At 35.7% G+C, this 12,160-nt stretch overlaps 1 protein-coding gene across 6 annotated transcripts in view; it reads left to right on the top strand.

The window, feature by feature from the left end:
• ATP6V1A (ATPase H+ transporting V1 subunit A) overlaps nt 1-11,863 on the top strand; it is a 63,023-nt gene extending 51,160 nt beyond the window's left edge. For all 6 annotated transcript variants that reach the window (XM_032348427.1, XM_032348444.1, XM_032348420.1 and 3 more), the window contains 4 exons: nt 867-1,070; nt 4,692-4,786; nt 6,121-6,292; nt 9,504-11,863. In XM_032348427.1, the coding sequence (XP_032204318.1) occupies nt 867-1,070; nt 4,692-4,786; nt 6,121-6,292; nt 9,504-9,596 (564 nt within the window). In that variant the 3' untranslated portion in view covers nt 9,597-11,863. The remainder of the gene's footprint in view (nt 1-866; nt 1,071-4,691; nt 4,787-6,120; nt 6,293-9,503) is intronic.
• The last annotated feature ends 297 nt before the right edge of the window (nt 11,864-12,160 follow it).

Below are 12,160 nucleotides of genomic sequence, written 5' to 3'. Positions count from 1 at the left end.
CTATTGTAAAGAAAATAAATGTTGATATATTTGTAAGTATGTGTATTGTTAGTGGGGAAAGAGAATATTTGCTTATGTTTCTGTCAGTATCTGATAAAAGAAATGGCAGAGGCTGTATTTATAACTCTCAAGGTGTTTGCTAACATTTTGAGTTTCAATTTCAGGGAAAGGGCAAGCAAAGTTAAGAATGCATAAAATATATGTGAACATTTGGCCTTAGAAAAATGACTGTTAGATCTTGCTGGATTGGCCTTTTTTTTTTTTAATTAAAGATTTTATTTACTTATTTGACAGAGAGAGAGATCACAAGCAGGCAGAGAGGCAGGCAGAGAGAGAGAGGGGGAAGCAGGCTCCCCGCTGAGCAGAGAGCCCGATGCGGGACTCAATCCCAGGACCCTGGGATCATGACCTGAGCCGAAGGCAGCGGCTTAACCCACTGAGCCACCCACGCGCCCTGGATTGGCCTTTAATGGGGAATTGAATTTAGTCAGAATGTTTCAAGATGTTTAATCAAAGTGAAGAATCTATTCTCTCAGTAAGAACTTTCTGGTTTCTCTGTTTATATGGGACCGTAATGAGTTTTCAATAGAGTCCATTCATTTTTCTATCAGATTTGCCACACTGCTAAGGAAATTAAGATACAATTTGAGTTTGATTTGTAAATGATATCCATCCTGAAACTAAAAGGAATATATTTTTTTAATTGTAAGTTGTATTCTGTTTCAACTATATGTGGGATATACTAAAAAGATTGATGATTTGACCAAAACATCATAGAATTGCATATTTTGGACAAACGTATATACTCTGACTTTAGAAAAAATTTTTTTAAGAAATTCACTTTGTCTGTTTTGTTTTTAAATCAGGTATTCTGGGGCTTAGATAAGAAACTAGCTCAACGTAAGCATTTCCCCTCTGTCAACTGGTTAATCAGCTACAGCAAGTACATGCGTGCCTTGGACGAGTACTATGACAAACACTTCACAGAATTTGTTCCTCTGAGGACCAAAGCTAAGGAGATTCTGCAGGAGGAAGAAGACCTGGCAGAAATTGTACAGCTTGTAGGAAAGGTGAGTGGTTAGGTCCCATGGAGGACAGGTCTGTGAGTTATACTGGTCTGTTGCAAGGACAGATAGAACATTGGATATGCAGCTTCTTGCCTAGCAAAATGAGTACTTATTAAATATTTTGTGAACTAATAGAAGTTTGGCTTATCCTTTATCCGGCAGATATTTGCAGGCCCTATTTGTGTTATGGAAGGCAGAAAAATGATTATTGTTTTGGTTATCTATTGCTGAGTAACAAACCACTCCTAATACTTAGAAGTCTGAACAGTGTTTTACTGCTTGTAGTTTTGGGGTTGATGGACCATTAGAATTCTTGCTTGGGCCCCTCATACAGTTGCAGTCATATGGTGACTGAGGGCTGGGATCATGTGAAAGGTTGTTCCCTCATATATGTAGTGCTTGGGCTGAGATGGCTGGAATAGCTAAGGGTTGGCTGGGCATTTTTCTCTCTACGTAGTATCTCCTTTTGACAGTTTAGGGCTCTCCGAGAGAGTTGATTGAAAAGAGAGGAAGTAGAATCCAATAGCCTCTTAAGCCTCAGTCTCAAAACTGGTATATCACTTCAGTCTTATGTTCTGGTCATAGCCACAGATCTTGCCCAGATTCAAGAAGAGGGGCTTGTACTTCAAAATTGTCTATCAAGAGGGGTAATTTAAGTTGTTCAGGCCTTTGTATTCTTTTTGATCCTTAGTAGCACTTGGTATAGTCCTCGTTAATACTTTAGATGAGAAAAACACTTGATTTACTTTTATTTCTTAAAATACAGTGTACCCATCACCAACCAAATTAGAGGTAGTATGGTTTGGATCTGTTATATTTTTGCAGGAGCACCAGGGCTAGGAATCAGAAGGATTTATAAAGTCACCTCCTAATTTCTTTTTCCGCAAATGATAGTACTATTACATAGCTAGCACATATTAAGTACTCATTATTTATAAATGAGTACTGTGGCCCTAAGTATGAGGAAGTAGAAACAAAGACATCCAGAACCAGAAAAGACAATATAAGACCAAAAAAAGCTCAAGCTAATTTTCTTTATGAATGTTGGTATCAAAATCCTAGATTCTGCAGGGTATTAAAAAGAGTAAAATAATACAGCATGAGCAAGTAAAGTTTATCTCAGAAATGCAAATATGATTCAACTAAATAAATAATAAAACTAACTAACTAACTAAATAACTGATAAATAGTAAATAACTAAATAAATAAACTAAAACTAAATAAAATAGTAAGTAACTAGTAAATAAATAAATCAACTAGTAAAGTTTATCTCAGGAATGCAAATATGATTCAACTAAATAAATAATAAAACTAACTAAATAAACAACTGGTAAATAGTAAATAAATAAATAAACTGAAACTAAATAAAATAGTAAGTAACTAGTAAATAACTAACTAAATAAATAAATAAACTAGTAAAGTTTATCTCAGTAATGCAAATATGATTATTGTAACTTACCAATGTAATGGAAAAAGGACATCTTAACCAATGTGGAAGAAGTATTTGAAATTCATTACTTTTATTTATAATTGTTTACTTTTTTTTACAGAGAGAGAGAAAGAGCAAGAGCGAGTGGGAGAGAGACAGAGGGAGAAGGAAAGAGAAAATCCCAAGCACGCTCCGTTGTCAGAGCAGAGCCCAACACAGGGCCCAATCCTACAACCTTGAGATCTGACCCGAGCCAAAATCAAGAGTCAGACACCTAACCGACTGAGCCACCCACTGCCCATCTGACTCTTGATTTCAACTTGAGTCCTGATCTCAGGGTCATGGGATCAAGCCCTGCACTGGGCTCTGCGCCAGGTGTGGAGCCTGCTTGGAATTGTCTCTCTCCCTCTGCTCCCCCTCACTTCACATGCTGTCTCTCAAAAAAGAAAAAAAAAAATAGGGAAATTGCATGCCATGGAGAATGAGGTCTGAAAGACCTAGAAGCAAACTGTGTGGCACACGGCAACATGGATGGTTCTGAAAAAGTGTCAGACACAAACGTGACTGCTCTGCATAATTTAAAATACTAATACAAAATGAATTTATGCACATAAAAGGATACACAATTTAATACTTACGGTTGAAGAGGGGATAATGTATAAAAGGGATTAAAAAAAAAAAAAACAGAAAGAAAAGAAAGACCTGATCCTTACCTCTAAGAAGCTTAGTTGCACATAGATGACAAAAGACTGCAGTTCACTTACTCGGCTTGTTCCTTTGCCACCATTTCCAACAAATCTTTACTGGCTAGGCTGATTAGAATGATTGCCAAAGTTAAAGCTTTTGAGGCAGTGATAGTTAAAGAAGCTCTAACAGCACTCAGGCATAGATGAGTACATGCTTACTATACTTTGCATTTACATAGTTTTTTTTTTTTTTTTTTTAAGATTTTATTTTTAAGTAATCTTTCCCCCCACCGTGGAGGTCAAACTCAAAACCCCAAGACCAAGAGTTGCACATTCCACTGACTAATCCAGCCAGGTACCCCATGCATTTACATAGTTATAAACACCATGTAATTTTTTTTATAGGAATAGTTTAGGGCCACCTGGGTGGCTCAGCTTTTAGGCGTCTGCCTTAGGCTCAGGTCATGATCCCAGCATCCTGGGATCAAGCCCTGTGTCGGGCTCCCTGCTCAGTGGGAAGCCTGATTCTCCTTCTCCCCCTGCTTGTATTCCCTCTCTTACTGTGTCTCTGCTTTGTCAAATAAATAAATAAAATCTTTAAGAAAAATTAAAAAGTAACTGTTTATGGAATGTGAAGGTGTTTTTGAAACAAACTCAAGACTCAGAATTCGAATAGTTAGGCTAGCAAGACAGGATGTGAACAAAGTGTTTCCAAAAAAGATTAATTTATTTGTATTCCCATGTTTCTAGCAGCACTTATTCACAATAGCTAAGAGATAGAAGCAACCCAACTATCTTTTGATTACTGAATGGATAAACAAAATGTGGTGTGTATATATGTAATGGGATATTATCCAGCCTTAGAAAGGAAGGAGACTTATTTATTTATTTAGATTGTATTTATTTGACAGAGAGTAGGCAGGGAGGCAGGCAAGAGAGGAGGAAGGAGTCTCCCCGCTGAGCAGAGAGCCCAATGCAGGGATCCCAGGACCCGAGCTGAAGGCAGAGGCTTTAACCCACTCACTGAGCCATCCAGGCGCCCCTGGAAGGAGACTTCTAACACATGCTACAACATGGATGAACCTTGAGGACATTATGTTAAGTGATATAAAACAGTCACAAAAAGACAACTACAGTATGATTCCATCTAAAGTAGTCACATAGGAACAGAAAGTGGGATGGTAGTTACCAGGTTCTAGGAGAGGAGGAAAAGGAGAATTTGTGTTTAATGGGTATACAGTTTCCACTTTGCAAGATGACCAGTTCGAGAAATCTGTTTCACAGCAATGCAAATATACTGAGCACTATTGAACTACACTTAAAAATGGTTAAGATGAAAGCTTGTTACATGTTTTTACCACAATAAAATCAACAGGCATTTATGAAGTGAATTTGTTAATGATAGATGATTGTGTGTTCATTATACAGTTTTTGCTTGCTTAATTGATTATAATCACTAGTTCCATATTATGGAAGTAAATTTCTTTAAAAATTTTTTTTCCCCCTTAGGCTTCTCTAGCCGAAACAGATAAAATCACTCTGGAGGTAGCAAAACTTATCAAAGATGATTTCTTACAACAAAATGGATATACTCCTTATGACAGGTAACCTATCCTGATTCTCTTTTGTTATTTGAGGATATTCTGTTGAGTTTTGAAGAAAGAGCTGCCTCCACATTAAAAAGCTTTTTTTTCCCTCATACAGACACAACTCTGACTCAATATATAGGTTTATTTTGTGTTTTCATAGCAAATATCTAATGACTGAATATGTCCCCTTATCTTTGATTTTATTCATTTGTGTAGTTATGACAGTGTTTTCACTTATTATCCAGCCATCTTTAATTAGATTAGATTGTGGTGTAGTATGTAGAGTCCAGGGATCATTGCCTTCCTCAGGTGCTTTTCTCACTACCTCTTACAACTGCCTGTTGTAAGAACTGCCACTTCTGTTCTTTTCCTAAGTAATTGTGTCCTACTTTTCTACTCTGTTTCCCAATAGTCCTAGTCTCTTTCTTTCTGCCATAGTCTCTGTTAGATGTCCCACTTGCGTCTGCTACTGCTGTGACTTATTTAAAGTCTCCGTTTCTTTAAACTTCGATAAATTAAGCCGTTTCATCATAGGCTAGCTTTTCTCCCTCAGATCTTATTTGGACTGAAGAGGGAACTGACACATGGGAAAATTACTAGAATGTAGGACAAGCAGAAAATATGGCAATATAATCAGTAAGCCTCAAAAATCTGTATCAGTAACTTAAGAACCTCCGGCCATCCATACAAAGATAACTCAACCAAAGGAAAATTGTTCGGAAAGTGTAATATAGAATGTGCATAAAATTTGTATGCAAGTGTGTTTAAATGTGTCAGAAAGTTGACAAGCATGCATGTGATCCAAGTTGAATATTAACTTGCGTGTCCTCATTATTAAAGGTGTGGGTAACTGAAAATGAATACGTTAATGGGAGAAGGAACTACTATTCACTTTAGGAAATTTCAGTTTTCTGCTTTTCTATTACTTACTAACCTTAACCCCACTATCACAAGGAGTCTTTGCAACATTGTTATTTTACCATCTGGCTTATTCTTTTAACCGCACTATATAAAAACAAACCATCAGAGAGTTGTTAGATTATAGCAGTACTGTTTGATTGTTCTTCCTGTTTGATTATTTTAATAGATAAAAATAAACATCTCTCTTTAAATAAATAAATATCTCCATCTATCCATCCACCCCATTTTCCATCTCTACCCAAAAGCTCTGCTCAAGTTATTGTAATTCTTTTCCACTTTTCTTTTTCATTCATTATTATCATCTGATAAATATAAGTAGTCTGCATATTTAAATAAAGAAGCTAGTGCTCCATTATTTTATGGATGAAGTATGAACGTACTTTGGATTTTATTTTTATTAATTACTTTGATTTTCACTTAAACCTTAGGTTCTGCCCATTCTACAAGACGGTCGGGATGCTGTCCAACATGATCGCATTTTATGATATGGCCCGTAGAGCTGTTGAGACCACTGCACAGAGTGACAATAAAATCACGTGGTCCATTATCCGTGAGCACATGGGAGAGATCCTCTATAAACTTTCCTCCATGAAATTCAAGGTATATTTTGTTTCTACTGAACTTCTTTAAGTAGGAAATGTTTCTTTTTATTTTTTTAACTCTTTACAGACAACCTATTTATTCACAAACCTGGTGTGTGGGATTTGCCTTTATCATTTTCACACATGGCTCAGGTTATGTAAAATCAGAAGAGACCGCAAATTTACATTCAAATAAGAATTCTAGAGATAAAAATTACAGTATGTCATGTCTAAAATAAATGCTGACATATTTTCCCTTTTGTCTGAACTGCCAGCCAATTTAGAGCTAAAATCATGGCTGAAGAGCAATTACTTTTCCTCAGGTACCAATTACCATCTTATCTCCATGCTCATCTGAAATGACTTATGCTGTTTACTTCTAAGTATCCTATTACACATCATTTTTCCCCCCTATTACACACTGTTTTTAACTTCTGGGTCAGTTCTTTTTTTTTTTTTAAGTATACAACATAAATACTTAAATGAAATTATCAGTAGAAGTTTGAATGTGTAAGATTGTTTTTAAAATAGTTGATCAGTTGGGTTGTATTTACTTATTTCTAAGTCATGACATACAAGAATATTTACTAATGACCTGTTGAGAAATTGAGAACGATTTTCTGACCATGTGTTATATATATAGTATTTGTTTTGCACTATAGGTTGAAAATAAATCTGTAAAAGTAGACACTCAGTGTATCAGGAATTTGAAAATATTCACACTCTTTGAGTCCGGTCATTCTAATTCAGAACATATAACCCAAGGACATAATCAGATTTTTTTTTTTAGTTGGAAGTACAGTTGACGCACAATAATCAGAGATTTTTTATGTGAATATATAAAAGATTGTTCATGAAACTTCTTAAATGTCATTCAAAAGTGAACAGGGTCAATTATGGCATGTACAATTCTAGCAAGAATATTATAAAAACATTAATATTTTTTCAAAGAAAATCCAAAGGTAATGGGGAAATGCTTCTGGTATAATGAATGAAAAATACCAGGTTGCAAAAAATTCTGTATTGTAATTTGATCCAAATTTTATTTTTTAAAAATTACACATTCATATGGGTAAAGAAAATATGATACACACATACATACTGTGGAGTATTACTCAACCATACAAAAGAGTAGAATCTTGCCGCTTGCAACATGGATAGATCTAGAGAGTATTTTAATGCTAAGTGAGATAAGTTGGTTAGAGGAAGGCAAATACCATATGATTTCACTCCTACAGAGTTTAAGAAACAAAACAAACAAACAAGGGAAAAAAGAAACAAACCAAAAAACAGACTCTTTTATATAGAGAACAATCTCGTAGTTGCCAGAGGGGAGATGGCTGAGGGAATGAGTGAAACAGGTGAAGAGGATTAAGAGGTACACTGTTATGGGACGCCTGGGCAGCCCAGTCAAGCATCTGTTTTTGGCTCAGGTCATTAGGCTCCTTGAGCAGCAGGTAGCCTATTTCTCTCTGTGCCTACTGTTCCTGCTGCTTGTGCTCTTTCTCTCTTTCTGACAAATGAATAAATAAAATCTTTAAAAAAGATTTTAAAAATCTCTATATTATATACCCAAAACTAATACAATACTATATATTAATTATACTAAAATAAAATTATACATTCATAGGAAGATGATATAAAATATATGCAATCGGGGGGCCTGGGTGGCTCAGTCAGTTAAGTGTCTGCCTTTGGCTCTGGTCATGATCCCAGGGTCCTGGGATGGAGCCCCACATCGGGCTCCCTGCTCAGTGAGTAACCTGCTTCTTCCTCTCCCTCTGTCCCCAGCTCATGCTCGCTTGCTCTCATTCTCTATCTCAAATAAATAAATATTTCTAAAAAGTGGTGAGAGTGGACCTCCTCCTCTTGTTCTGAACTAAGGGGAAAACCTCTCTTTTAAAATAAATACATATTGAGTGTATATTGAATACATGAATGAATATTTGACTATATGAATATATATCATATTTATATATTTATATAATATAAATATATTCAACAGTAATATAGCATAATATATAGTATATTATTATATATTATTCTAGTAATATGTACTGTGTATACTATATAGTATTATTACTATTACAATAGTAATAATAATATATATCATATATACTATAATATATATTTTCAATAGTAATGTAGTGATGATTTCTGGTAGTGTGATTCGAGGTGGAATCTTTTTCCTGTTTACATGTACAGTGTATCAGATTGACAACTCGGTTTTTTTTTAAGCTCTTGTTTTGTTTTTAAAAATTTCTTTCTTTATTTGAGAGAGCAAAAGCGCAAGTGAGGAAGGGGCAGAGGGAGAGAGAATCCTCAAGCAGACTCCTTACCAAGTGCGGAGCCAGACAGGACTCAATCCCAGGACCCTGAGATCATGACTTGAGCAGAAATAAAGAGTTGGCTGCTTAACTGACTGAGTCCCCCAGGCGCCACTCTTTTTTTTTTTTTTTTTTTTTGGTCATTGAATATTCTGTAGCATTATTTGTGGCTGGAGAGTGATATTTTCCTATTGTTAAGTATTTAAGAAATTTCCAGTTGTTGCTATGGACCCCTTTATTTATATAGTTGGTTTTATGTATTTTTCTATTATTAGGTTCCCAGAAGGAGACCGATTCAGTCAGAGAGTTTAAATATTTTAAAGTTTCTTTTACACATACTGCTCAAATTAAGTTGTTTTCCATAGGAATTTAAAATGTGTTGCCTTTTAAGATTATTTTAGAAATTTTATTTCCTGTGCCAATGTGATACTATAAGACCTTGAACAATAAATTATGTTTTGGCTAAATTAATTCCAACTATCATGTACATGCAGTAGAATGAATCTAATATGTGATACTGTATAATTCCCTCTTACATTGCATATTGTTGAGGATAAATCCATTGGTCACTGAATACAGTTAGCAAGCCATATACAAAAGCAGAATTTTATCTTTTTTTTTTTTTTTTTAAGTTTTGTATTTAAATGCAATTTAGGTAACATATAGTGTATTATTAGTTTCAGGGGAATCAAAATTCTGTCTTCTTTCTGACAGATTGGGGTATTCCTCCTTCCATACATTTTTACTTTAAAGGAAAATAAGGATAATTTTGACTCCTTCCTATGTTTTGCCAGTATACCTCACTTACCTAATACTGAAAATATGTTCAATATAAGTAACTTACTACCTGTCCTGAAAATTATTTTCCAAAGGCAAATTGAGTTCTGTCCTGTCTTTTTTCAGGATCCAGTGAAAGATGGTGAGGCAAAGATCAAGGCCGACTATGCACAACTTCTTGAAGATATGCAGAACGCATTTCGTAGCCTTGAAGATTAGAACTGTGATTTCTTTCCTTCTTTTCCTGAGCAAGCTCGTCTCGTATGTGTACATTTTCCTAAATTTCTCATCGCCAAACCCTTTGCTTCCTTATTGTGCAGCTTCGAGGCTAGTGCCTGTGTGTGTTACCATTTGTTTCCCTGTTTACCTGGTAGGTCTTATATAAAACAAACATTCCTTTCTTCCAGTGTTTGAAGGGCCTCCGTGATCCTTTCTCCGAAGTGGTGAATGTAGTAAATATGATATATAATGGCTACACTACTGTAAACTTGTCTGTAGGGTGACATCTCTCCTTGTCCTAGGTTTACCCTTTCCTCATTGCCATTAAATTGTAAACAGGACTACTGCATGTATTCTCTTTGCAATAGATTTGGAATGGAAGGCCAGATTTCTATACATTTTGACAGGTAACTTTGTGAAATGACTCAATATCTGTGTGGTAAGGTTATTCGCAGCTTAGCGTTTTGCTAAGTAACTGCTTTGCAGGATATAACTGCTTTTTTTAAAACGTGAATGATTAATGTTCCAATTATGCATTGCTTCCCCCAGTATAAATCAGGAATGTTTATAGGAAACTGTTGGAAACTCTACTGTTTTTGAAACAGGCGTTTGTGGGACTCAGCACAGTTTATGAATCAGTACCCTCCAAAAAAGTGGTAAAGGAGCCAGGTGGTCAAACTTAAACATCCTCTTGTTAAAGCATATTGTATTTCAGTGTGAAAAGTTCAGTATCAAGGACTATACTACTGAATTACCGGGAAATTCTTCTTAAAATCACATTTAAAACAATCACTGGGAACTTGAATCACATCACACCCTTTTCTTTTTCTCAAACGTCTTAGAAGCCTGAGCTTCTGAGAATCATATGGGGGGGGGGGTGGGTAAAATGCCACCGAGAAGGGGTTCAGTGTGGTTAAAGGCTGTTCGCACCATTAAGGACCAGCTGGACTGTAGTGATGCTTGGGGCCAGAATGGCATTACATTTTTACAAGGTAATGATATGTGTCACGTGTTTGCATGTTTGTTTGTTTCGTGAACTTTTGAACAACCAGTTTACCAGTTTACCGGCTCAAGAGTTTTCCCAGAATATCTGTAGCAATAGCAGCATAACAGTTTCCATTCTATTTAATAGGGATGAGATTAATTCTTACATCTGCTGATGACAGAATCTGGGTCACGTGAAAAAAAGATAATTTCATCCTGTCTTTTCAGTATATGTTTTTAAATAATTTCTGTGTCTGTGTAAGGCACACTGCAGAACAGCTCTGAGAGCAGCTGTTTCTCATTAACTCTTTCTGACCAATAGTGCTGGCACCATTGTTTCCTCTTTGGAGAGAGGAAAGGGTATGTGAACATGTCTAACAATCTCAAATACCCAAACATAATAGCATAAATAAAGTATTTATTTTATGCCTCAGCATATTATTATTTAATTTTTAGGTAACGTGTTTCTTTTGGTCCGTTAAGGAAAGATGCCATGAGTAGACAGTTCAGCGATAGTGTGTTGAAATCCTTGCGGATTGCATGTTTTGACAGTGGCTTGTTCTTCAGGATAGATATTCTTCCATGCAGTTCTCTCTCTTTTTTTTTAACCTTTCCAAATACTGGAAGATAAAAATTATGCGGTGATTTGTTGAGATGCGGACTTAATGGTGCTGCTTTATCAGTTTGCTTCCAATGTGGCCTCCTACCCAGAGGCCCGAAGACCAATGGAAATGAAAAGGATTTCAGAAATGTTCTATTCCTACCTTAAACCTACCAGCAAACTAGGATTGTGATAGTAATGAATGGTATGATGAAGAAAGTTTGACCAAGTTTGTTTTTTGTCGTTCTGAATTTACGATGTAATTCCTACTCCCTTCTAAGAATGTTGTTGTATGGGAGTGAAGATGCTAGAGAAGATGCTCTGATACTCTTTGTAAGTGTCCCTCCACCTTTGTGTTGTAGAATTTCAAATTGGTCACTGATCATATTTCTTGGGTAAGAATGTGTTAAAATTACAACAATCTTTTAAAAAGATGATGCAGTTCTATATTTATTGTGCTATGCCTGGTCCTGAGTGGAGCCAGTTAAACAAGTTTCATATGTATTTTTCCAGTGTTAAACCTCACACATTGTACCCTTTGGAAATTTCCTTCCATCTTGAAGAACGAATAGAAGAGGCCATATATATTGCCTCCTTATCCTTGAGATTTCACTATCTTTATGTTCAAAGTTGTGTATAATTGTTAAAATCTATGAAAGAATAAAAAGTGGATTTAAATTAACATTTTTTGTGTGTGTGTGTGTTTGCTAGAAAACATGCCATCTATTTTGTTTTCAGTATGAACTTTAAAATTTTTTGTTCCTCCCTCTCTTTATGGATTATTAAGATCATGAAATTGAGTCTGAGCCCTTGCGATAGAATGCAAAAAGTCCTATAATCATATACCCGTATGATTTGGAAGTGTAGTTAGTACACAGAATCTCATGCCATCCTGAACATTACTTCAGATTTGAAAAGTGAATGGTTTCTAAAAGTCCACTTAAAAATTAAAGGAGAGGGGGTGCCTGGGTGGCTCAGT

Source organism: Mustela erminea, chromosome 1 (assembly GCF_009829155.1).
Source record: "Mustela erminea isolate mMusErm1 chromosome 1, mMusErm1.Pri, whole genome shotgun sequence".
Classification (NCBI taxonomy): Eukaryota; Metazoa; Chordata; class Mammalia; order Carnivora; family Mustelidae; genus Mustela; species Mustela erminea.
The sequence above is the reverse complement of the archived record's forward strand: the minus strand, read 5'-3'. Positions and strand labels throughout refer to the sequence as shown.